Genomic DNA, 27,199 nt, shown 5'->3' on the forward strand with positions numbered 1-27,199 from the left:
TTTCATCACAGACAGTGAAAGAATCTCTAGTTTTAATTTTTTTTTTAACCTGAATGTTTGGAATAACGATATCAAGATATATTGCTTGCGGAGGCGTGTCTCTCCGACGCGATTACGGAGATAGATCAGTGGTGCCATAGCAAACCACGATATTTTCAGAGTTTGGGATTTCATGAGGCTAGGCTTCATTCTTCATCCCTACCTGTGTCGAAACCAGAAATCTCTGTCACACAAAGATAGAGAATAAATGTTCAGTAAAAGTTATTGCCATATAACGGGTGCTCGATTCTCACAGTTCAGCCTAGGGAATTTTTTTTTTTTCACATGAAGGTTTGTCATAACGAAAAATTGATGTCTCGATAAAAAAATCTTTTCTTCCCGATGCATTGTAGGAGAACCAACTGTGTGGCTGCATGTATCTAGCCCCCCATTTTCTAGTGTGAGGTTGCGGAACATTTTCCCAGACATTTCTCAAGGGAGTGTACAATGTCATTGGAGACCGGTTACAAATGGGGGGAAACGTGGAAGAGTGGTGGAGGTTCTGCACTGTGTTTTCTTTATTTCGGAAGTATGATTCACCATAATTTCGATATTTCAGTGATATTAAACAAAAAAAAAATTTTAAACGGAACTTGAGCGAGTCCCTTCTGATGATGGATTCTCCCCAAAATCATTCTTCAAAGTAACAAGTTCGATTCATAACCTGCTTATTCAATAAGTACAATGCTATGAAGTGAAAAAAGTCTTTTGCAGACTGCGGAGCAATTGCCGGCTGAATCAGCCAATAGGAACTCACGGAACGTCCAGAGAGATAGGAAGGGGTTGGTTTTTAAAACAACCGCGTAAATTGCGCATTGGGCCGTTCACGGCCACCGTGAAACTCCCATTAAAAACCCGTGACCACATATTCGGGAGAAAACCGGATGCAATGCGTCTGTTGGATGAGGTGATGTGACCGGCGCTAGAGATTGCGTGGGGAATGCGGGAAACATGCGACTTAGAACGGGTAATGTGGATTTGACCCAGGTCAGGGCAGCAGCAGTAGTATAACTTTCATCATTTCTGATTAATACCCTTTAATGGATCCTCAAAAATTTGGTTTTGTGACTATTCCTGAAATGAATGGGAAATGACTATGAAAGGTGCATGAAGAAGGTCAGCCCAATAGGAAATCCAAATTCTAAGAGTTTCAGTTACTGGCAATGTTCATATTGGGCTGGATCCTGCCATCTCTTTTACTCGATCTCAGCCAGTTCCTCTCCTTATTACAGCCCTTATCTCACATGACTTTTGTCCATGCAGGTCCCATGACCCCCAGCTTATCCTTTTTGATAGTAACAAGGAACTTCCTTCTCCCGTTGTCACCAGTGGAAAAGTTGGTTGGAGTCCACACATTATTTAAAAAGTATATAGCTTTCATTCAAATTAATTGCATGATTCTATTAAAGGACACAGAAGTAGCATTCATTTTTTTTCAGGATGCAATTTTCCCTTTGCCTTTGGAATGCGTTACCCAGATCAAATAACACAGGTTTGACTCAAAGCTAAACTTAATACACCTTACTTATGTAACCATCAATTTGATCAATGGTGTGACTCATAAATAAGAAGTAACTTATGCCTTGAGTCAGACTTTACTTTCTGTGATGATGCCTTAATTTAGAAAGTCAAAAGGTTGCCGTTTGCAGGAGTAATCTGTTGACGTTTCCAAGGAAGCATGAGAGAGGCATCCCAATAAACTTCTCAGACAAGGCATACACAAGCGGTTGTCGTTTAAAGAACAACTTGGCATAACGCTACCTTTGACTGGCTAAGTAAGTACCAATGCAGCTGATACTTTGCTAAGTGCAGAACTGGTATAGTGTGTAGTGGCAAAGAGGGAAAGAGGCATGCTGGCAGTCCCTGATTCAAATCTTTGCACAGGCAGAACTCACTGGGTGGCCTTCAACTAGTCACTGCCTCTCTCCTTCGTCATCTGTAATATGGGGACAATAATATCGGTCTCCCATAGAAGGTTGTAGTAAAGATTAATGAGATAAGGAGCGTAAAGGACTTTGAGAACATTTGTTACAGCAGCCCTCAATCCTTTTCTTTCTAATTAATATTGCTCATTATATGAATAGTCTCATTTAGCAGCATAAATGAAAACCTTTTTCTATTCTTATTGTACTCTTCTGTGTTCTGTTCTTATTGTACTCATATTGCATAGTCTCAGACTTGATATTCTTATTGTACTCATATTACATGGTCTCAGACTTGATATCACAGAGACTTGAACTCCCTCTGCCCAGGGAGTCAGCGTAGCAGAGGTCCATAATTGGTTCTCCCAGTCATTCAGGGTTTTTTTTTGTTATAAGCAGCTGTGTGGGGTACCTGTATATTTTTTCTCGTGGGGCAAATCTGGGGGCTGATTTGTGTGTCGGGAAAGGGCTAGCTCTCTCCCTCCCCACTGCTGTGGCCTCAATCCAATCTGCTCCCTTGTATGCATGTTTGTGAGTGCCATAAAGTGGCAACTGACTTATGGCAACCCCATCAAGGGGCTTTCAAGGCAAGTGGAGCAGAGGTGGTTTGCCTTTGCCTTCCTCTGCAGAGTTACCCCAGTCTTCCTTGGCAGTCTCCCATCCAAATACTGACAGGTGCCAATCCTGCTTAGCTTCTGAGATCCAACGGGATCTGCTCCCCTGTAGCTGTTTATAATTTTTTTAAAAATCTAATCACAGATCTCAGTATGACTTGTCTAGGTTATTAATTCATTTCTCTGTTCTTCGAGATTGTTGCAATGTGATCCTGTCCTTCATTGGTTATATAAACAGGAGACAGGGTTGGATCAATGGATGGTTGTTTTTGCCTGCCGAGGTTGCTATGCGTTTTGCTGCTGCCAGAAGGCAGATATTCAGTATACACTCCCACCTGTCAGATTTCTGACTGTCATGCAGCTGTTGAAAGTGGCAGTAACAGAGACCTCACAGTGAGGGATTCCAAACATAATGATCAAAATCCACACATTTTCCGTATAACAAGATGATCAAGTTAGATTTAAAAAGCCAGTCATTCCAAGGGAAAGAGATGCAGCTAAGAACACTTTAAAATTCACCACAAAAGAACGATGTAAAGAGAGTTTACAAATGAAGGGTTTTTTATTCCATCTTTCTTTGAAAGGGCAATGTACATGTATTGTCATAATAACCTTGTGAGAAAAATTAGGCTCAGAGACAGTGATTGGACCATGGATGGTTGTTTTTGCCTGCCGAGGTTGCTATGCGACCCCTGGTGGGGTTTTAATGGCAAGAGATTAACAGAGGTCGTTTGCCATTGCCTGCCTCTGCCACCCTGGTCTTCATTGGAGGTCTCCCATCCAATTACTAACCAAGGTTGACCCTGCTTAGCTTCTGAGATCTGACAAGATCAGGCATGCCTGGGCTATCCAGGTTAGGGCCCTAATATGATACTCTGACCATTAACTGTGTTCAGGTCTGTGTGGTTTAGAGACTGGTCTCCTGTACAATCTTGGAGGCTTTGGATTTGGATATACCTTTAATACTAGAGGGTTTTCTTCTGAATTATGTGGCAGCTGTTCCAAACAGATGTCATAAACTGAACACATGAAACTGGTAGTGTTATCACCAGTTTGGTGTAGTGGTTAAGAGCGGCAGGACTCTAATCTGGAGAACTCGGTCCAGCCCCACCCACCTCACAAGATGATTGTTGTAGGGATAATAATAATAACATGCTTTGCAAACCATTCTGAGTGAGTGTTAAGTTGTCCTGAAGGGCAATATAGAAATCAAATGCCATCATCATCATCATCATCTATTCTGATAATAACTGGTAGAATTATCTACTCTGATTGACAACAGATATTTCAAGGTTTCAGGATCAGGTCTTTCATACTACCTAATCCTTTTAACTGGAGATGTCAGGGACTGAATCTGGAACCTTTGTATGCCAAGCAAATACTAGAGTACTGAGCTCCACAACAAATTGGTTGGCAGTATGTTGGTTGCTGCTAGATTGGTCTTTCCTAGAAAGTAAGAATGCCTAACTGAAGCATGGAATCCATTAGTCAGCTGAGCAGTTTATTTAAAATTCAGAACTATGAAAAAAAAATGGAAAGTGATTTAGTTCCCATGATAATGTATATGACAAATGATTTTGCATTCCCTCCAGGCAGTTTTATGATAGTGACGGGTGCTGAGGCAATTTTATTAGTGATTTAAAACATAAAGTTATGTGATCAAGATGAGGCATTTTGGACTCTGCATCTTCACCAGTTAAGTGTAGCAGTTAAGAGCGGCGGAACCCTAATCTGGAGGACAGGGTTTGATTCCCCACTCCTCCACTTGAAGCCAGCTGAGCAACCTTGGGTCAGTCACTGGCAGCTCTTCCAGAGCTAGGGATCCCCCACCCCCGCTCCCCCCCACCCTAACCAGCAGGGGGGGTGCACCTTACCTGCGGGCTCCCCCATGGCGCTGCACGCTACCAGGCACAGCAGCCACCAGGATCGGGCCATTGCAGAGCACGTGAGTGCTCCTGCACTCTGCAGCACCTGAAAATGGGCCCAATCCGTGGCAAAATGGGCTCATTTTTGGGCACTGCGGAGCGCTCCTGCACTCTGCAGTGCCTGAAAACGGGCCCGTTCTGCCACAGATTGGGCCCGTTTTCAGGTGCTGCAGAGTGCAGGAGTGCTCCTGCGCTCCGCAGCACCTCAAAAACAGGCCTGATCCGTGCTGAAACGGGCCTGTTTTGAGGCACTGCAGAGTTCAAGAGTGCTCCTGTGTGCCACAGTGCCTCAAAACAGGCCCGATCCATGGCAGAATGGGTCCATTTTCGGGCGCTACGGAGCGCAGAAGCGCTCCTGCGCTCCACAGTGCCTCAAAAACAGGCCTGTTTCAGCATGGATTGGGCCCGTTTTGTGTCCCTGCGGAGTCTGGCCAAGCTCCCAGGGGCTGCATGATGATGTCACTTCTAAAGTGACGTCATTGTGCCTGTAGGGGGGCGCGTGCGTGCTTCGCACCCGCTCACCCCCTCTCCCCCAAGGTAAGTGCCAGGCCCCTATCCTCCACCCTAGTTTGAGGGAGCCTGGCAACCCTATCTAGAGCTCTGTCATCCTCACCCACCTCACAGGGTGATTGTTGTGGGGATAATAATAACATACTGAGTGGATGTTAAGTTGACCTGAAGAGCGGTATATAAATCAAATATTATTATGTTATTATATTATTTATCTGTTTATATATTGGGGCTTGGATTCTAACAGCCCCTTTTCACTTACTGAAGAGTGAGAGGGTGATTTTTGCTGCTTCCCGCCTCTCACTGTAGTCCCCTGGTTCAAGCTACTTGATGTTTCAGGGGATCCAGTGACCCATGGAGGCACAATTTTGAATGGAAGAGAAAAATGCAGCAGGAGAGGAAGAGGAGACAAAATCGTTGTCAGTACAATAAAGTTCAGCTCACAGAGCACAGGACACTCTGCACAACAAAGTGCTATCTACTAAGCAGAAAACCTCCTATGTCTGTGGTTTTCAACTAGTTGTATGTGTACCATCAGTGGGACGAAGAAGTATTCTAGTTAGGACCAAGGGTTTACCTAACAATGACTAAAAATTCACTCTCCCTCAATCCCCAAGTCCACCTGCCAGTGTGATGTGCCATCTCCTGCAAACCCTACCAGGCATTCCTGTGGTTACTTCTCCTGTGATTCCTTTTGTCTCTCCTTTCTATTGACCCTACTTGCCACAGTTTGTGCTTCTGTAATTTTTAATGTTCTTAAAATTTGCCACAAATGATAAATATAATAGTAGAATGTCTGTAAACATATAAATGTCCTTCTTGGGAAAAGTGGGATTTTTGTTCCTATCATGGTGGGACCCGGGTTGTTTCATAGAGTGATTGGTGGGATGTAAGGTATGAAAGGCTGAAAGCCACTTTTCCTACACCACATATGGTGGGTTCTTAAGGTGGCTGTTGCAAAAGTATTTTGTGTTCTGATTAACTTACTGTTAAGAGACAGTGTTATTGCACCATTAGGTTAGGCAGTTCAGAAACCTGTGGGCAAAACAATAAAGGAAGCATATTATCTTTTGCAATACTAAGTGTGCAATGTCCTGCTTTGCAAATGGGTGCTTCAACTGATAAGAGACAGCAAGCAGATGGCATACTGAACTATGCCAATCATATAAAAGAAGCATCCTTTCCCAAGTCTCAGGCCCACGTGGCCATGGTGACCATGCACAGAAAAACTGAATTTTGTTTTGCAATGTTGTTTGAGATTTGTCTTCAACCAGTCTCTATCATTCTGTGAGTCATCTGAAACTGCTTGAACAGCACAAAGCAAGAGACCTCTTGAGCTCTTTGAGCATACACAAAGTATTTTACTAGCAACCTAGATCTATGCATGCTTATTTGTAAACTGAGTTCATTGGCCCTCACTCCAGTCCCAAGTGAAGCCATTTTAATAAAGAATGAATGAATTTGCAGCAGTTTTTGACAGGTGGATAATTTTTGCTCTGTGGTGTAGGGTCACTGTTTCGCTGGCTGCAGAAACATTTTGTGTTTTCTCAGCTGCTAAAGGTGTGGCACACGCCTAGTTCCTAATACAGCCACCTTTTCCCTTTCAACTTCCTCTCATGGTAAAGGAAACCACAATTTTCACACAGTCCTAATGCCAGAACTCTAACTGCATTAGTTTCTCTTTCTTTCAGGGCAGAAGTTGTCAGAAAATGTTTCTATCAGAAGGTGACAACTTGGGGATATTTCTCTATGTGTTGCTGTTATCAGCCAGCTACTATTTGTGGCGGAGGTGGAATGCGAATGACAATTTAAGCACAGCTGATCTTGCAGGAAAATATGTTTTTATCACGGGCTGCGACTCTGGCTTTGGACATCTGGCAGCTAGGACTTTTGATAAGAAAGGATTCCGAGTGATTGCCGCCTGCCTGACAGAAAACGGAGCTGCTGATCTCAAAACAGCTGCTTCCAAGCGGCTCCAGACAGTGTTGCTGAATGTGACAGACGTGAATAACGTCAGATTGGTGGCAGAAACTGTTAAACAAGAAGTAGGAGAGACAGGTAAGTGCCAGCATGCCTTAATTCTGCCTTAAGCTGACTAAATACAGAGTTGCTAGAGCCAGGCTCCGATAGGGATCCTGTACTCTTAAAAAGAGTGTTGCAATGAGAGTACACCAGCCCTATCTGGTGACATTTTCACCTTGGTGCCACTGTTAAAGGTACAGGAGCCTCCTGGAGATTTGTGGTTGGCAATCTAAACAAAGAGTTAATGAAAGAAAATGTTTCTTGCTGGTGTAGTGTGGTTTAGCCAAAGAGATGTAGTGGTTAGAGTATAGGACTACCATCCGGGAGAGCCAGGTTAGACTCCTCAGTCTTCCAAGGAAGCTCATTAGGTGACCTTGGGCCAATCATACATTGTCAGCCTAACCTACCTCACAGGGCTCTTGTCCAGATAAAATGGAGAGGAGAAGGGTATGAACCACTTGGGTTTCCATTGGGGAGGAAGGTGTAGTATAATTGGAGAATTCATAAAATAATTATTCAAAGGTTGGCTTTCAATTTATCCTATGGATAGTGTTACTTCGCTGCACTATATACTGTGAGGTTATGCTTTATCTGGAAGTGGGGGGCCTCCCTGTGAGTGCCCACTCATGCCCTCTGTTTTCCTAAAAGCAAAGGGTTGCTGGGCCTCAGAAGAGAGAAGAGGGGCTGGGGTTGCCTTCAGCAAGCATCCTCACCCTCGTGCAAGGTTCAAACCACCCACAGCTGCCTGAGATGTGGTTAGGCCCTTCCCTCCTTGGCCCCTCCCTCTCCTGACCAGAAGAGCACTTGTCACTTCCTCTCTTTGTCTCCTCTGAAAAGGCTGTCTCTTTGCCATCTAGCTGATCAGCAGGGACGCGGGGCGCTCTCCCCCTTGCTGTAAAACTAGATGGCAGTTTTGGCTGTGCCTTCTCGATGCAGCAGCATCCCTTAAGTGCCTACATGGGCTCTGTTGGGGAAGAAGGTAAATCTTGGGATGCCAGCAGGCTGGGAACTGGGTGCATACCTTGGCACTAATTAAGACATCTGCTCCAGTGGTGGATTAGATTCAAGGTCTTCCCTCTATAGGGTGTCAATGGGCTCCATCTATACAAGAGAGTCGCCCACTGGCCTGGAGAAAATTGTTCTCTCTCTTCAATTAGGGTTGCCAGCCCCTGCCGAGGTGGGGTAAGGGCCTGGAGATCTCCTGAAAGAACAGTTGATTTCCAGATCACAGAGATCAGTTCCCCCAGAGAAAATTGCTGCTTTGGAGGGTGCATTCTATGGTATTGTACCCACTGAGGTCACACCCTGCCCTCCCCAGTCTCCACCCCAAATCTCCAACTCCCAAACCAGAGCTGACAACCCTAGGGCAGAGGATCCTCCACTTTCAGCCACTGCTCCCCCTCTACTATTCACCTAACTGGTAGGGAAGAAATAGAGGGGGGAATGAGGGTAACGTACCCACTGCCACAAGCCCCTGACAGTGACATCATCATGTCACCAACAATGTGACCTGTGGCAGCAGGTGAGTCCTGCCTCTGTGCCCCTCACCAGTTGACGGGGTGACTTGTCAACCCTGCCTTCAATAAAGGCTTAGTGTATGGAAATGGGCAGCTGAGGATTTTCAAGGTATGGAGGTAAAAGACATCACCTGCCAAAGAACATCCCATTATACCTCTATTAAAGAGCAGGACATTCTTCTCCAGGCCAGTTGGCAAACCTGCCATACAAGTGTCTACACTGCCCAGTTTACCAACAACATTTGCAAGCAGATGCAGATCAAAATACAACTCCCCTTGGTTCCCACTTCAGCAGTCAACCTGGATGCTACATCTGCCATATACTTTTACTGACGGATGGATGTCAGCTAACGTTCCCTAGTGCTCTGGGGCCTGCTTTGGCTCAGGAGTGCGGCATGGAGGGAAGAGGAGTTTCCTTCTTCTCCCCACACCACTTTCCTGAGCTAAAGTAGCTGCAGCTAAAACAGCCCCTCTTCAGGGCTCTACATGTTACAGTCAGAATGGTCTGTGGCAGATGTACCACCTAGTTTGGCCAATAAGTGTCCCACATTGCACAATGGGCTTGCTACCAGTGTATTACAAAGGGAATGGGGCTACTCATGATCACTCTTGCACAAGTACCACCCTGCACATGGATGAAATCAACAGCAGCCCGAACATGGGCTTTCTCTGTGGTGGCCCCTACTCTGTAGAACGGCCTGCCCGAGGAGGTCAGGAGAGCCTCCACTCTCCTGGCTTTCCACAAACGATGCAAAACCGAATTATTCAAAAAGGCTTTCTTATTGGAGGGAGGGGACCTCAGATGATCCACTAATGAGTTAGAAGCCATAGACTTCAGCCATAGACTTCACCACTATGTTGTATTGTATTCCTGCTAATGCTATGTCTTTGTGAACTTGTATCTATTTACCCTATAGCATTGTTTATGGAAATGTTCTTGATATTGACTGTACTAATCTCACACTGAGTAATCCGCCTTGACTCTCAGTGAGAAAGGCAGACTATAAATAAATAAATAAATAAATAAATAAATAAATAAATAAATAAATAAATAAATAAATAAATAAATAAATAAATAAGAGGCCACGTGTGATGGGCAGGGTGCTGTATCAACCCCTCGACCCATTACAACCCTCGATGGCTGGCTAGCAAAGGGTAGCATACAATTACTTTATGATATACATGCATGTGTGACTCAGCTCTTGCTCGCTCAGAATAAGGAACATAAAAATACAAGGTCTCCTGTTGGATCAGACCAGTGGGCCATCTCAACCAGTTGCCCTGGAGGGCCAACACACAAGGCACAGAGGCCAAGGCTTTCCTTTGATGTTGCCCTAGCATGAATAAGAAGTGCTGGCTGTCACACTTTTATCCATTCCTTCCTTCAAGGAATTCAGGGAAGCATAACTGGTGTTCAGGTCCCTGCCAATGGTAGGCAATCTCCCAGTGACTCCTGCCTCCACCCGCCATTTGCCAGCTGATCAGCAGGAGGAGGTGGGCTCATGCATGAGGAGGTAGTCTGGGGAAATGGGCGCCCACTTGCCCACAGCCCTGGTCACTGACATTACTTGTGGTGTGATCTCGAAGCAATGGTGTCACACCATGGCTAATTCTTTAACAATCGGCCCAAATCATGTTTGGAGCCAGTTGTTAAAGAATCAGCCCTGGAATGATGCTGAGACTTCCAGGTCATGCCAGAACTGAAGTCCTTGATTGGGGCTGTGGGCACGTGTGCATGCTGGTGCACAAGTGCACTAAGAAGATTGATGAGTATCCACCAAGTCCTCATTTTCTGCTAGTTTCTGCTAGAGGTGTATGACTAACAGTGCAACCCTAATCAGAGTTACTCCAGTCTAAGCCCATCGATTTAAAGGACTGACTGATGTAACTCTGGCCATTTTCACATGCCTGTAACCTCCAGAAAATCATGAAAAACTCACAGCACAACAGCATCTACATAGCATGATTTTCCATCATGATTCCGTTTAATGGCGCGATTTCTGATGTCATTAGGAGTGCATTGTATGTTTAGATTTGAACTCAGATCGTTCAAGGCCTAGTCCACTATTCTAACTCTACTCTAACACTGCACTGATTCTAATGCAAAGGTGGACATAGTACGATTTGTTAGTCAGCTCATCACACTCTGGGATCTAATTTCTATGATCCTACTGTCTCTGGCTGTCTTACTATCTAATTCTCTAATTTAGAAAACAATTTCAAATCATATAACCCAATGCCTACATCATCCTACAAATGTTTCACTTGCAAATGTGACCAACTAGCTTTTGTTTTGTCTTTTTCCCTCACAGGTCTGTGGGGCCTGATCAATAATGCGGGGCTCATGGGACCATCGGCACCCACTGACTGGCTGAACATTGAGCACTATAGAGAACCAATTGAAGTTAATTTGATTGGCCTCATAAATGTTACATTAAATATGCTGCCCTTGGTGAAGAAAGCCAAAGGGAGAATAATAAACATGAGCAGCATCGGTGGTTGTGTAGCAATATGCTCAGGAGGCTATTGTCCATCCAAATTTGGGGTAGAGGCCTTCAATGACAGTTTAAGGTAAAGTAATAGTTGGCAGGTGGGCTTAAAGGCCAAATCTAATCAGAAAAAAATATTGCTCTTAAGATATCACTTCTAAACATATCATGTGTTTTCAGGCTCAATACAGTCCAAGCATGTGCCTACTATGAAAGATCTCATAGGGCTCAACCAAACCCTAGTCCCTCCTCTTCCCTCCCACCTCCGAGTCTGTACCATTATCAGCTACTCATGGTCTGACATATGAGAAATCCAAATATGGTCTGAGATGCGGGGAGAGGGTCTGGATCAGAACCTTCCATTCTTTCTTTCCATTCTTTGCAATGGCTCCTCACACTGCCTGCATAGGTGCTCAGGTACATGCATAGGTAAAGGAAGGGGGTCTCCGGAAATAAGAGCCCTATGAGATTCCTCCTTGCACGGGCATTGAATCTGCACACTGCCCAGATCAAACCCTTTTAATGTAGGTTGCTCCTTTGTGTACAAAGATGCTAGGAGAGGGACAAGGAGATAAGGGCATGACACGGCACGTATGCCTTACGGGGAAGGTCCTTTTCAGCTCTGCATGAATGCAATCCAGCCTTCTGGTGTTGTTTCTCGTACCTACAGAAACAAAATCTTTATAAAACATTTCTGTCTGCCCACTCTCTATGATATTGAAGCCATATATTGCCTTTAGGTCTGAGGAATGGATGGGGAAATGATGTTGATTTTACAAGCAGATCCCCCCCCCTTTTTTTTTTTTTTGCTTTCATCAGAGATAATATATGGCCTCACACTGGATTGACAGACAATAATGTTTCACAAAGATTGCTTTTCTGTCAGTATGAGAAATGACACATATGCACTCATCAAACAATGCTTCTCTTATACGTATCAGTTTTAAAACTCATGGAAGATAATTTCAGTTTTCACTCATATGCCCATTTCAGCTGTTTCTCTCTCCATTTAACATTTTTCTCCATTGCAAAGTGCTTTCCTTTTGTGGGAACCAATAAAGGGGAAAATGGGAAGTAATTTGTGTGAGCTACACCCAAAACTGTCTTGTTTGGAAGTGGTATCTTAAGAGAAAAGTGTTTCTCTGAACACATCAGGGAACGTTTCCGAGGTATTCAAATAGCCACTTGAGTTTGATTTCTCCTTGTTTTGCACTGTGCTCTGGATGTGTTTCAGAGCAAAACCCATCTCCCAAAAAAGTTGTGACACAGAAGCCACAGGTAGTAGGATTTAGCAGTCTGCAATAAGGGTTACTAATGTGTAGGTGGGACCTGAAGGTCTCCTAGAATTGCAACTGATCTCCAGGCTACAGAGATCTGTTCCCCTGGAGAAAATGGAAGCTTCAAAGGGCAAACTGTTTGGAAACTATAGATTTTAAGTGAAATCTCTCCTCAAATTACCCCTTCCATAGGCACTGCCCTCAAATCTCCAGGAATTTCGTGGGCTGGAGTTGACAACCTAGAAAGTAATAATTTACTGTTGCTGTAGCCATAGGCCATAACATACCAACAACCCTAGTGGAATTCAAAACTGACCCGGTGTTATAGACTAACTAAACATCAGGCATGTGATGAGAGCATGGCCGTTTCCAGATGGCTTACCTGAAGCTGCTCCATGCCGCAATGTTGTGGATCGTGCTGGGGAAAACGCGAAATATTGCGTTTTCTCACGCGAGTTTTGCGCGACGTCGCACAAAACTCGCGCGAGAAAACGCGGTATTTTGCGTTTTCTCCAGCACGATCCACAACATTGTGGCATGGAGCGGCTTCAGATAAGCCATCTTGTGAGAACATGAAGAATTTCTCATGTTTTTACCTCAGACAGGAGGATTGCTAAATTGTCCCATAAACTCACGTACATTAATAGATATTGGAGATTACATGAAATAGGCAGTCACCTGTAAACACAATTTAATAAAGATTTTTGTATAGGTAAAAAAAAACACACCAGAAAGCAGATGTATTGAAATAAATAATGGCATCTTTAAATTGCAGGCAAGACATGAAAGCGTTTGGAGTGCAGGTGTCTTGCATTGAACCTGGGCTCTTCAAAACGCCCCTCTCTGACAAAACCAAGGTGTGGAAAAGAAAGTTGGACATTTGGAAGGAGCTTCCTTCTGATGTCAGAAAACAGTATGGAGAGGATTATCTAGCAAAGGGTAAGAAGTTATTATTTAGTGCTGATTGATTAAAGGCAGAGCATTCTGGAACAGTTGGAAAACTTTTATTTTGAACTAGTGGGTGCCCATCATGACCTGACAGACTTCCTTCCTTCATACTGGAGGCAAATGCAAACACATATTGCTGCTTCAGACCACGCGTGAATACATGGTGCTGCCTTATACTGACTGAGGGCGAAGCTACAAGTGACGAATGACACTTGAACAGCAAGTGTATTTCTCCCTGTTCACTTGCGCTCCACTCAATCCACTTGCTGTTCAAGTGTCATTCGTCACTTGTAGCTTGGCCCTCAGACCATGGGTCCATCAAGGTCAGTATTGTCTACTCAGACTGGCAGCTGCTCTCCAGGGTCTCAGGCAGAGTTCTTTCACACCACCTTCTGCTGGACCTCTTAGCTGGAGATGCTGTGGACTGGACATGCCAAGCGGATGATCTGCCACAGAGCTAGAAAGGGAGGTATCATAGTTTGCAAAGATCCCACAGAAAGGGGTGGCGATGCTGTCCCAGTCCCTGACAGCTGGGCACCCAGTGATCCATGGGCCTTCACTTGCCCCTTTGCACCATGTGATGTGACCAACTAACATTGTCCAATAGCAAGGAACGTGAATAGCAAAGTGAGAAGAGGCTCTTTGCTCTTCCTTCCTATAGTGAGGGTCAGATTACACAGGACTCTAAATGCAAGGTGTGTTGGGGGGAACTCCAACCCAACTTGTGTTTAATGTGTGACCGCACTCACCTTTGAAATGGGGATGTTGGGGGGCAGCCTGCTCATCTTACCACTGGGCAGTCACGGCCCTCTTCTATCTACAAAAGTGCACTGAGTGGAAATCAAGGCCCAGCAAAGCCTCTCCTGCTCGGTGTGTGCACTCAGGAGCCCAGCCTCTCATTTAAAAGGTGAGTGTGGTCCAGGGCCATATTTGGGGGGGGGGCAGGGGGATCACTTGCCTCGGGTGCCACCAAAGAGAGGGCACTGGGCATGGCGCTGGGAGTGCATGGATCTGGCGGCAGTAGAGCGGGCGGCTGTGCGGGAGGGCTAGGAGGCCACTTGCGCTGCCCTGGCCACATGCCATGCTGATGGGGCGGCTGGCTAACTGGGCGCTGAGCTGGCCCTCCTGCAGCGGCTGCTGTCTGGGAGCACAAGGAGCTGGCGGCAGCGGTGTGGGCAGCTGCACCGGAGGGCTGCCAGGTAATGGGCGGGGAGGCAAGCAGCCTGAATCTTGGGAGCGCTCCCAGGGGGTGGCTGTGCCCTGAAATCCAGGTTTGAAAACTCACTGCCATAGAAGCTCACTGAGCGCTCAGGCCAGATGCCATCTTTCAGCCTAACCTTCCTCAGGCTGTTGTTGTGAAGATAAAATGAACCTGGAGAGACTGATGATGTAAACGTTTGTATCTTATGTGATGGTTGGGGCTTCATCCACATGTTATGTAAATAGTATGGGAATGATGTGAACAGGACCCCAGCATTATTTTTTGGGGCCTAGTGCAAAAATGGGCTTCCCACAGACACATACCAATACCACAGTCATACATGCCATACAATCTCATACGCCATTAAAAAGTTGGGTTTAGTTAAAAAATTCCTACTTCTGCAACTTTTGCTTAATACCATACCTGTTATATACACCATATGTGAGCTCTCTGGGGGCGTGGCAATGTCATTTCTGGAAGTGACCTCACTGTGCCAGCCACACAAACACTCCTGTGCTCCCATATCGGCCCCAAACGATGTGCAACAGCCAACGTGACGACATCACATACAGAAGTGACATTACCACCACCACCCACAGTGCCTGCAAGTGGTGGGCAACCTCTGGGCATTTTGCTACCTCCTGCCAATTTCTGGGCAATCGGCAGGCAAGAAGGCAAATTCCTAGGAGTTTGCCTGCCACTGGCGGGCACCTGGGAACCCTACTGCGGGGTCCAATCACAGGATGGGGAAGTACAAGGGAGTCACTTGGGAGGGAACTTACCTCATGTGCTTCACAAGCGCACCCTCTGGAGTGCCGGACCTCAGGAATGACATCATTCGAGGTGCAACACGGAAGTAATGGGTCACGCTGGGGTCCAATTGAATGAAAACCGGCCCCTAGAATGACCTCTTATTTTTGTGTTGTGCCAGGAGTGATGTCATACCTGATGTGATGTGGGCGTGCATGGGGGCACTCCAGAGCATGCTTCACCAACACCGCGTTCCTGCACCCCGTTCCTGCAGCCAGGTGAGAGGTGGCAGGAGGAGGAGGCTGAAGGAGGGGGAATCTCACAGGGTGGAGGGTGGAGGTGGGGGATCCTCCACCCCAACTGGGGAACTGGTAAGCCTAGGATAGACCCAGGAGGCCCAGCAGTTCAGAATGTTGCTTGAAGTTGAGATTGCTGCTCTAACACTACTTCTGATTAGCTCAAGTAAATTTTACATGATCTGGACAATAGATACATAGATATAAAAGAATAAGTTACTATACATATCCTCAGGCATGATCTATAGTTTATCCTCAATTTTTTCCTCATAATAATTGGAATTGCAGCCTGGGCTGGGCCCTTCTGGAACTCCAAGCCCCAGTAAAGTGTACCCCTTTTTCCCCTGTGGGGGCCCTTCCTGTGGACTATTAATTATGTGTTCTAACACAAACAAACTCATTAACACTTAAAAACCAGTAGCACAAAGTTTAGCTTAAACCTGTTTCTTCTCTAGTGTTGCATCTATTGCGTATCTCCAGATATGTTGATAGGTTTACGCAGTATCAAGTGAGCTTTCTCACTCGTCTTCCACCAAGCCATTATCACCTTAATTGTGGATTGAGATCATAGTATGTATGAATGAGCATGTTCAGGCTTCCAGTGGTGAGAGGATCCCTTAGACTTTAGGACGTAATTTTGAAACGATGCAAAGAGCTGAAGGGAAGTATTCAAATAAAGGCTGAACGAGGAGTTCTTTGATAAGAAGCCAGTCACTGCATATTTTTCTTCCTCTTGGTTTCACTCTCCCCCCAGATGCAGAAAAGAAAGAAAAACTGATCAGACGGTTTCAGAACACAGACCTCTTGCTGGTTGTAAAATGTATGGAGCATGCTTTAATGAGCAGATATCCGCGGATCCGGTACTCTGCTGGCTCGGATGCGAAGGTCTTCTGGATGCCCCTCTCCTACATGCCAGCTGTTCTTCAGGACTATGTACTGATGAAAAATAAAGTGACATTGGCAGACCCAATGGCAGGGTAATTTCCTTTCTTATGTTTACAAGCTTCCTTTGTAACCTCAACTGGTTGGCCCAGGATAAAAAAAAACAGATTTGTCTTGATAACTGGTATTTAAACCAGCAGTTTACTAGAACAGAGACAAATGATGGTCCTCAAGAAGTGTTCGGTCTTCATAGTATATTTGACCATGATCAAATAATAAGCAGACCATTGAAAACATATTGAACTGAACAGCCTTTCAAATAACCATTATGACAACTAAAAATGTGTTTTGAGGGCTGACAGATACGAAAGGGCCCTTGCAGTGAGACCTTCTCTATCCCCCAAAAGTCGCTTGTGTCGAACAGCCACACGCTATAGTAAGTTCAGAATGAGGGGAGCTAAGTTTAAAACAAATTGCTCTAGCAGCAAACAATGCAAATGATCTATTGTTCTTCTGGGATCTCTTTGATCTAGCATCTCTTTGTCCTAACTGGGTCATTTTATAGTTTACTGTTGAGAGTTTCAGTGTGTTGTCTATGTTTTAGCAGTTGTTAATTTATTACATGGTTGAAACTATATTGTACTGTAATATCATATTACATTCTTTATTTTGTTTTTATTCTAAGCTGCTTTGGAAAGCACTTTGTGGAGGGTTTTTGTCTTTGTTGAAAGAAGTAGGTCTAGGTTTGCATTGCGCTGAGAGGTTTTGTATTTATTGAAAGTTGATATAGTTTTGCATTGTACAGTTGTGGAAGAAGTATTGTATGTTTTTCAAGTGGTGCTGTATTGTATTTTGCCTTGTGTATAGTCCCCTTTTTCTAACTAATGCTGGAGCACTTATAAAATGAATATATTGCTAAATTACAATTATATTTGAAGAGGGGCTTATGAATCGATGGGATTTTACCTCTATGGCAGAGACGAGCCTGTGCTTGTACAGTTATTAATATTTATACATTTGTTTAGCTATGATGTAGATACTGTCTTCCTTTGGCCAGTAATCCTTTGTTCCATATGATAAATACAGTCTAGTCTGTTACACCATCCTCCTGGAGAAATCCATTAAGCCTAGCAAAGTCTCCATACAATTCAGAGCGCCTTGTTATACAGCCCCAAACAGGGGAGATGTTTGATTCTTGTTTTATCCATTCATTCAGTGTTCTCTTAATATGAAAAAAAATAAGATTAGTTTCCAACGTTCAATAAGATATATGACTGAACCCAATTCAGGTATGCTTTATGCTATCAGCTTCTCACAATACCAGGATATATTGCACACACAAGACACGTCTCAAAGATGTGCCTTCAGTCTTCTTTTATTAGAAACTGGCTGATTGGAAGTATGTCGGTGATCTCCATGCAGTCTTTTGCAGACTTGGACTTCTTTGACAATGAACTTTCTACTCTTTCTGCAGAACCCAAGATTGGTACAATGTTGCCAAGTTTCAACATTTGACTTAGTTATAAATGTAAATATCTTTATTGTTTCAAATGCCTAAAGCCTGTGTTCTTTCTTGATTTCCTTTGAATAAATATCTTACTTTGATTAAATATATTGGCAGTTTGGTTATTCTGCAAACTTTTCCCTTAAAAACAGCTATAACTAGGGCTGCCAAGTCCCCCAGTGAGGGAGGGGGATCCCCACCCCCACCCTCCACCTTCCAGACATGCTCTCGGGGCAGTGTGATGATGACATCACTTCCAGGAGTGATGTCATCATGCTGCCCCAGGAGCACTCCCACACTTTGCACCAGGCCAATTTGGGCTGCAAACAGGCCAAATCAGTCCTGGAAGTGATGTCATCATTTCCATCCCCACCAGAGTATGTGTGTGCACTTCATGTGTGAGAAGACATCAAAAAGGTACATGTTAGGTCCCCCCGCTCCTGCTGTGGGAGTGTAAGGTGACCTGGCAACCCTAAGCCATGCTGTTTGGCTTTAAACAACTGAGGTACGATAATAAAACGCACCTGCTGTTCAGTTCAAAATCTATATGAGTGTCCTCATAATTAGGCACTCAGAAACAAGATACTAAACCTGATGCTGTGCTAGGGTTGTGTATAGAAACAAGCACACTTCCACCTCTCCATGAGCTGAATTCAGTCTGGAGCCAGCAATGGACTTACTGTGCCTCATGTGAACTGGGCCTTATTTCTCCATTTCCTCAGTTTGTTTTGCAGCTAATCAAGGAAGTTGTTTCCAACACTTGCATGATGAGGTAAAACATTATAGAGAATTATTAGTTGTGACAGAGTCTGCCAAGCCCATCAATGGTCAGGGTTATTGTTGAGTCTCTTTTTCATTGTTGTTTAAGCTTGGAGAATTTCATAGCTAACTGGTCAGTTACCAAGATAGAGTTTTATTTTTAAGTTGACAAAATGTTATATGGAATGTAAAAAAGGTAAAGGTAGTCCCCTGTGCAAGCACCAAGTCATTACTGACCCATGGGGGGACATCGCATCCTGACGTTTTCTTGGCAGATTTTTTTACGGGGTGGTTTGCCATTGTCTTCCCCAGTCATCTGCACTTTACCCCCAGGAAACTGGGTACTCATTTTACTGACCTCGGAAGGATGGAAGGCTGAGTCAACCTCGAGCTAGCTACCTGAACCCAGCTTCCGCCAGGATCGAACTCAGGTCGTGAGCAGAGCTTGGACTGCAGTATGGCCGCTTACCACTCTGCGCCACAGGGCTCTTGGATGGAATGAGCCAAATATGGAATGAGCCAAATAATAAACCTGCTGCAGTCCTCAGGCTGCCATTAATTAGTGGGTGCATTCTCCATTGTCTCCCCCTCCTGAGGAGATTAGAGGGACACCATCTTTAGACATTTTTAGAAGATGGTTCAAGGCCATTTTATTTGACAGGGCTTTTAATGGGAGATATCTTTGGAAGGGGTCATTTTGGGTTTTACTTTGTTTTTTTAAAATTATGATTTTTAAATTACTATTTTTAGGCAGCCTTGAACCATGAGGAAGTAAGAGAGATAAATATTTTAATAAATGGACAAGATTGCCAGCTTTATGATGGAATTCAAGCCTTACCTTTCTACCTCTTCTTTCCCAAACAAATGTCGCACTTAAAAAGATTTGTGGTGGAATTCACTGACTGCTTTAAATCCTCCCCCTATCTTCCCCTTAAATTAGGTTTCCTGGTATGATTTACTTTCATATATCTAAAGAAGTGAGCTATGGCTCACAAAAGCTCATATTGAAATTGGTGTTAGTCTTTAAGGGGCCACTAAATGTTTGTTTTATTTTGCTGACTTTTTGGCTAAAGGTTCCTATGCATTTTAAATACTTGAATCATTGGCCCATTCCGCATGGCACACTTTAAGCTGGCGATGCTGAGTATTCATGCCGATCAGTGCGGAGATGGCTTGGGCCCCCACCATTCTGCACTGCACAATCTCAAGGTGATTTGGCGACTGCTGATGAGTTGAGATGCATCTGTTTCAACCAAAGAAGGTTGAAAAAATTTAGAGCTAACTCAGCGAGATGTCGGGAAATCCATCAGATATCCTGAACTAATTTGGTGCTAATTCAAAGAAGCAAGTGGGGAAATTGGATTGGGAAAATAGTGCCTGGGAGCAGAATTAATCCTCTCCATAAACTCCTTTAATCATTGCTATTTTGAACATAAAATGTCTGCAAAAGTGATCTATTTTTAAACAAATTATAGGATCTGTAAAAGAAGAATTCCATTAAGTCACAGTATCTACTCACAAAATAATCAAGACCTTCACTGCACGCCCTGGGCTCTGTGCCCCTGCTTGCAGAGGTGAGGTAGGTAGTGATTAAAGACAAGGCTCTCTCGGTGCTGGCACCTCCCCTTGAAGCTTGGCTGATACCCCCTTTTCTTTGGGAGCCAAAACATTTCTTTTTATTCTAAGTTTTCAATAACCAGTTTCATTTTTAAAGCTGTTTTATGGACTGCTTCCAGCCTGAGAAATATTTTACCAATATCACAAGTTGTCCGATGTTTGTTTTGTGCTAGTTTTAAGTTTTTAATATCTTATTCATAATGGCCGGTTCAATTTCATTGCATTGTTTTAGTTGTGAGCTGGGTCACTGAAGAGGCCACATATGCATTTGTTAAATCAATATATGAGATGCCAATGGAAATATTCATAGATTTTCAGATATATAGCACCATGAATGTTCTAAAATTCATGCTTGGTTAGTGTTAGAATTCAAAAATAAATTGTGCGTCAATTGCACTCTGCCCCCACACTTCTTCCCTTGGTATGAGAATTATACCTTATGAGTCATAGTTTGTGTGAGCTCTTTTAGAGAGAATTCCTTGACTCACACTCAAAAGCAGCAGTAGTTATTTGCAATCATATGTAACCCGTTTCTCAGCTGTACCAATTTCCTTCAAAGACTAGAAGAATCTCTTGACTCATTTGTTCTCCCAAATGTTATGCATGATTAACAGGCAGTAAAGACTTGTAGGAAAACAGGGTTCCTAATTAATTGCTGAACCTCTTTTAACCACTGTTTTTGAATCAATTAGTCACCTAAATCCTTGGGCCTCTGTATGCCTTAAAGGCTGGGTGATACAACCATGATAGGACTCCATGAATTGAACTGACTCTGCTCAATTAACCTGACCAGAAGCTGAGCTTAAATCCTGATCCCATTCTTAGGTCCATTGTATACAATGCACAGTGGAACAATTAGGTAATTTTAGATGGTTGATTTAATAGTCTATGGCCCTTCCACCTTTAGATCATAATGTGTATTTCAATGCAAGGTCACAGCCTGTTTTTGGACTTCCAGTGCTGAGCTTTTGAGCTGGAATCTCCAACTTTCAACCCAAAGCTCAGGCCTGAGGGCATCACTATATATGTCCCATCAAATCACAACCAACTTATGGCAACCCCAGCAAGGGGCTTTCAAGGCAGGTGAGAAGCAGAAGTGGTTTGCTAGTGCCTTCCTCCACAGAGTCTTTCTTGCTGGCCCCCTCTCATCAATAATAATATTATAATAATAACATTTGATTTATATACCGCCCTTCAGGACAACTTAATGCCCACTCAGAGCGGTTTACAAAGTATGCTATTATTATCCCCACAACAATCATCCTATGAGGTGGGTGAGGCTGAGAGAGCTCCAGAGAACTGTGACTGGCCCAAGGTCACCCAGCTGGCTTCAAGCAGAGGAGTGGGGAATCAAACCTGGCTCTCCAGATTAGAGTCCTGCACTCTTAACCACTACACCAAACTGGCTCTCAGTCAAATTACTGACTAGGGTTGCCAGGTCCCCTTACCTTCTCGAATGGGGGGGGGGGGGAGAATCCTGAACTCACATTCCAGATGTCCTCGTGTATGTGCACAAAGTTATGTCATCATGCAGGCCCTGAAAGCCCTCCCACTCAGTTTGGGGCCCAAATCAGCCCGACCTGAAGCACAGGAGCATTCCTGGGGCCTGTGTGATGACATCACTCCTGGGAGTGATGCCATCAAGCCGTGCCAGGAGTTCACCCAAGAAGATCCATTCCCTTGTTTTTTCCCTCCGCCGGCCGGGTGAGTGGTGACGAGGAACAGAGGCCGGGGGATCCTCTGCCCCTACTGGGGGACCAGCAGCCCTAGTACTGACCCTTATTAGCTTACAAGAGCTGATGAGATTGGGTTATACCATACCATTCCACACCCCCGGGCCATCACTAGAAATCCATAAATCATTTAACTACTTCATTAAGCTACTTGCGCATGTAATGCTGTCAGAGTTACTCCAGTCTAAACTTTTTAATTTAAGTTGACTTATAGTGGATTGATTCTGCTTAGGATCATAGTCTTAACTATTCTATAGCTATGGCAAAATATTCTTAGGAAGCCAATATCTGTGCAAATACAGAGTAGTATACGGCAGCAATGCACAAGAAATTCTTTGAATCTACCTTCTTTTTGCCCCTGAGCAGAATCACTGGTATAATCTTCTTGCTAATTTGTGAGTGGGGGAGGTTTCCCTGAAATTTAGGCAATCTATTTTCCTGCTTTTTTTCCCCAGTGGGCCCCAAAGCAACTTACTAGAACACCTAAATATAATTTAAATAAGCAACAGTTTAAACAAATTACAATTAAATAAATAAATAAATAGAAACCCAAAGCTGCATCTTGAACAGGTCCTGAATACAGGTGGGCACGATAAAAAAAAACAACAACAATCAAGCTGATCATGGATCCGCGCCGGCGACGACCCCAGATCACTGATCCACACCGATCAAGTCCCGTTTCCAATCCGGGATCAGGGATCGGGGAGGCCAAAACGGAGGGGCGCCCCCCACACACACTTAGAGCAGGGGGGGGGAGTTTTTAACCTGGCGACGAGCCACCTCCCCTCAGGGAGGGAACGTTTTCACACTCTCTCTCTCTCTCTCTCTCTCTCTCTCTCTCTCTCACACACACACACACACACACACACACACACACACACACACACACACACTTAGAGCAGGGGGGAGAGTTTTTAACCTGGTGACGAGCCGCCTCCCCTCAGGGAGGGGACGTTTTCACTCACACACACACACTTAGAGCAGAGGGGGGGGGAGTTTTTAACCCGTCCCTGCCTCTCCAAATAGAGAGAGAGAGAGAGACACCCTGTCAACATGTTTCAGCCAGTTTTTTTAAAAAAAGCAGGGACAGAATCCTCTATTCCTCCCCACCCGATTTTAAAAGCAAGCAGCCAGTCTTCCAAAAGCATATTTTAAAAAGGAAGAAAGTAAAACAAGGATCCACACGGATCCTCGCGGATCCTATGGTTTTTTAAATAGGAAAAGCACAAATGAAACATCAAATCACATATCACAGCCAGGTCCACAGACTGAAATATAAAAAACACAGATTCAAAAATATTTGGCGCTGCCACGGTGAAAAAACATGAATCTGAGACATGGATCCTCATGAATTCATATGATTTTTACATTGAAACAAAACAAAAAGGCTGTCATATTTTAGATCTTTTGGTCCTGTTTGTGGCATTGGACATGATCTGGGACAGTATACTGGATTTTGGGTGGCCCCATGTAAAAATCAAGAGGATCCATGAGGATCCGTGCTTTTGAACCATGTTTTTGCTCCGTGGCGCTGCCACAAAGCGGTGGATGAATGATTTTTTTGGTCCCATTTGTGGATATGGACATGATCTGGTATTGTATGGTTGATTTTGGGTGGCCCTACACAAAAATCACGAGGATCCATGCTTTTAGACCATGTTCTTGCATCGTGGGAGTGATTTTTTTGCCCCTTTTGTGGCAATGGACATGATCTGGGATTGTATGGTGGATTTTGGGTGGTCCCATGTAAAAACCTAGAGGATCCATGCAGATCCGTGTTTTTGAACCGTATTTTTGCACCGTGGTGGTTCCACGAAGTAGTGGATGGCTGAATTTTTTGGTCCCATTTGTGGCAACAGACATGGTCTGTGATTGTGTGGTGGATTTTGGGTGGCCCCACTTAAAAATCAAGAGGATCCATGCGGATCCGTGCTTTTTTAGCATGTTTTTGTGCCATGGCAGCACCACGGATTAGTGGATGCATGATTGTTTTGTTGCTGTCTGTAGACTAGGACATGATCTTTTTGTTTTGTTTCAATATAAAAATCATATGAATTCATGAGGATCTATTTAAAATCATCTGGATCCAGCTTTTACCCACTCCCTTTTAAACACACACACAGAGCCGTGAATGAGGTTTTCCCACAAAATACAGTGTTTTAAAAGCAGGTTAAAAACAGAGAGTGACAGACAGAAAAACAGCCATTCCTCCTACAAAGCCCCGTTTTTTTAAAAAGCAAAAAATGTTTGGAGTGCCCATGGCTACAGAACACCCCCTTCCCCCTCCCTTCCCTGGCTGTCTTCTCCCAACTGGTGTGAGTGCGTTGCTGCTCCGTGGAAGGAAGCCCTGCTGATCAAGGAAAGCTGGGCTTCCATTCGCATTTCCAGGGCAACAGAAGGAGGGGAAACACAGCTCAGGCATTCCCCTGGCTCCGTTGCCAGGGGAATTGATTCCTGGCGCCAGAGTGTCTGGATCACGATCAGATACCGATCGATCTGATCAAGCCCCGAACAAGCGCCCCTCCCGACCGCTGGATCGGTTGCCGTGAACGGCACTGATCCGCCGGGTCCCGATGGCGTGAACGCCATTATCGGGGGTATTTTCGTATCGTAATGCCGATCGTGCCCATCTCTAGTCCTGAATCTGATAGAACGGCTCAGCAACAGCCACAGGCTGCAACCCTCAGGCTAAAAGCCAAAGACCTTAGGTTCTTGGCCTTAGGCTCACACCTGAAGGCTTGAGCCCTTGGCCATGCCCAGGGTTTTAAGAACTTGTAGACCAAGAAAGAGACAAATGTTCTGATAAATGTTCTACAGCTGGCAATATGTTCCCCAAAATTCCCTCCCTCTACTAGCAACCCTAATGTTTATGTAGATGATAGTCAGATGTCCTTTCTCCACAGTTAATAAGTATCTAAGAAATGGTCACTCCGTAATCCCTGACACTGTTCAAAGAGTAAAGAACTCTAGTACAGGAGCTTGCCTTAGTTGATGCTATTTAGGGCCATCCCAACAGTCCTTTCTTAGAGACAAACTAAACATTACCCTTTTTAATGAGTTCACCATGGTGTCAACTCGTTGTTCCCTGTAGTCATACAGTACTTGTGATGATTGGCTTCTTTCTAAAAAAATGAGCCCAAATGGGCTCAGAATATTACCACCAGGGGAGGGAGGGCTCTCGCCTTCCCCCAAGCCATTTCCCAGCATGAAAACAGTGCAGGGGGGAATATTTCCTGTTTCTGCTAATCTACATGTGGTATTCTGTGCACAGGATCCTTTTTCACACTGCACAACGGGACACCCTTCTACAAGGGCTATAAGCAAGGCATGGAAACCAGAGACTCCCTCCCCTTCTTGTTCTAAGGATTACTGCCTCTACAAATACAGGTTCCGTTTAACCATCATGGATTTATCCTCCATGACTCAATCTAATCCCCTTTTAAAGCTATCGGTGCTAGAAACCACTGCTATATCCACTGACAATGAATTCTGGAATTTAATTACTTGATGAGTGGAGAAAATGTTCTCTCTATTCACTCTCTTCACCCCATGCATAATTTTAAAAAATGTACTGGTGGGTAGCCACGTTGGTCTGTTATAGAAGAACAAGATTCGGGTCCAGTTGCCCCTTAAAAACCAACTAGATTTTCCAGGGTATGAGCTTTCAAGAGTCAAAGCTCATTATCTTGGAAATCTGGTTGGTCTTTAAACTGCTACTGGACCGAAATCTTGTCTTTTAAAAAATGCATACCATGTCTCTTCCCTGTTTCCCCCTCTCTAAATTAGAAAGTCCCAAACTCCTTAGCCTTTTCTTACAGGAACGTTACTCCAACCCTTTGGTTGCTAATTTATGCACCTTATTATAATATCCTTTTTGAGACATGGCAACCAGAAGCATACATAGCATTCCAAATGAGGTTATATCAGAGATGTTATAATATACTCTGTTTCATTTTCAGTCCATTTCCTGATAATTCCTAGCATAGAATTTGCCTTTTTTTAATGCAGCAGTACATTGACAACATTTTTAGCAACCAAGATCTCTTTTTGGGCACTGCCTGCCTGTTCACCTCCCATCATCATCTACTTTAAGTTGCAATTAATGCATACAGTGAACCTCATATGCCACACTGTTGTCTGCTCACCCAGTTTGGAGAGATTCCTTCGGTGCTCTTCATCATTTGCCTTGGTTTTCACTATCCTGAATCATTTGGTGTCGTCAGCAAACTTGGCTGCTCACACCCAATTCAAGACCATTTATTAATTGGTTGGGTGCCTTGGCTCAGAGATCAGTGTCTGCCTGGTAGTAAGACTTGTCCTTCTGCACTAGGAGGAATCAATTGAAGAACAGACTATTTTTCAAGGGAGATCTATTTCTTGGCTCCATGAACCTGGAGCAAGTATAGGATTAGTTGTACAAACAGATCTATGGCAACTCATAGTGACCATTTACAAGCATTACAAAGCATAATGCATTTTAAAATGCAAGCCAGCAGGTGAGAAAACAACAGATTTCTTTTTATATATTGTTTGTACGAATGTTTCTACCATAAAGACCCCCAAACAAGCTATGGTTAAAAAGAGTATTGTGCCAGAATCCAAAGAACCATCAACCCTCCTTCCCCAATGTTCCATAGAATGTCAAGATGAATAAGTAATCATACACATTTCCTTTGCAGTAGTATTCCTAAGCATGTAGTAGAAGGTTCTTTAAAAAAAAGATGCTCAGATCTGCGCCTAAAAAAATTGCCCTCAGCCACAACAGAATACAGGTTAGACTGTGAATAATGTTATTTATCAAACAAAAAAATGTACATTCTCATCACAGTTAATAATGAGGCAGCTAATCCCATATCATCAATCCCAAAATAATTGAAATTGTAATTGGGTCAGAGATCACATTATGTCAGTCTTGGTCCATCTATACTGGCTCCCAATTCGTTTCCCAGCCCAATTCAAGGTGCTGGTGTTGAGCCTATATGGTTTGGGACCAGCATTCCTTAAGGACCTTTTGAGGGCCTGCTTCACGTGTCCCTGTTTTCTGAAGTTAGTCAGGTGGCAACCTGGGCTTAGATCCATGATTGCAAGAGGTCAACAGGCTCAACCAACATTTGGCTGTTTCCTAAATAGCAACTTTTTGAGGTTCATTGGATACAGTGGCTATGCATTCATATATACACTTGTGCCATTCACA

General features: G+C 44.1%; 1 protein-coding gene across 3 annotated transcripts; it reads left to right on the plus strand.

Moving 5' to 3' along the window:
* The first annotated feature begins 1,737 nt into the window (after positions 1-1,737).
* On the plus strand, positions 1,738-17,968 carry DHRS9 (dehydrogenase/reductase 9). 3 transcript variants are annotated; one of them, XM_054971279.1, is made up of 5 exons: positions 1,738-1,814; positions 6,702-7,068; positions 10,862-11,120; positions 13,091-13,254; positions 16,265-17,968. In XM_054971279.1, the coding sequence occupies exons 2-5, from the start codon at positions 6,720-6,722 to the stop codon at positions 16,489-16,491; spliced, it is 999 nt and encodes a 332-aa protein (XP_054827254.1). In that variant the 5' UTR covers positions 1,738-1,814; positions 6,702-6,719; the 3' UTR covers positions 16,492-17,968. The 3 variants fall into 3 exon arrangements, with proteins under 3 accessions (XP_054827254.1, XP_054827256.1, XP_054827255.1); XM_054971281.1 differs by lacking the exon at positions 13,091-13,254; XM_054971280.1 differs by lacking the exon at positions 1,738-1,814 and having other exon boundaries at positions 6,641-7,068.
* The last annotated feature ends 9,231 nt before the right edge of the window (positions 17,969-27,199 follow it).

This window comes from Eublepharis macularius, chromosome 2 (assembly GCF_028583425.1).
Source record: "Eublepharis macularius isolate TG4126 chromosome 2, MPM_Emac_v1.0, whole genome shotgun sequence".
Lineage (NCBI taxonomy): Eukaryota > Metazoa > Chordata > Lepidosauria > Squamata > Eublepharidae > Eublepharis > Eublepharis macularius.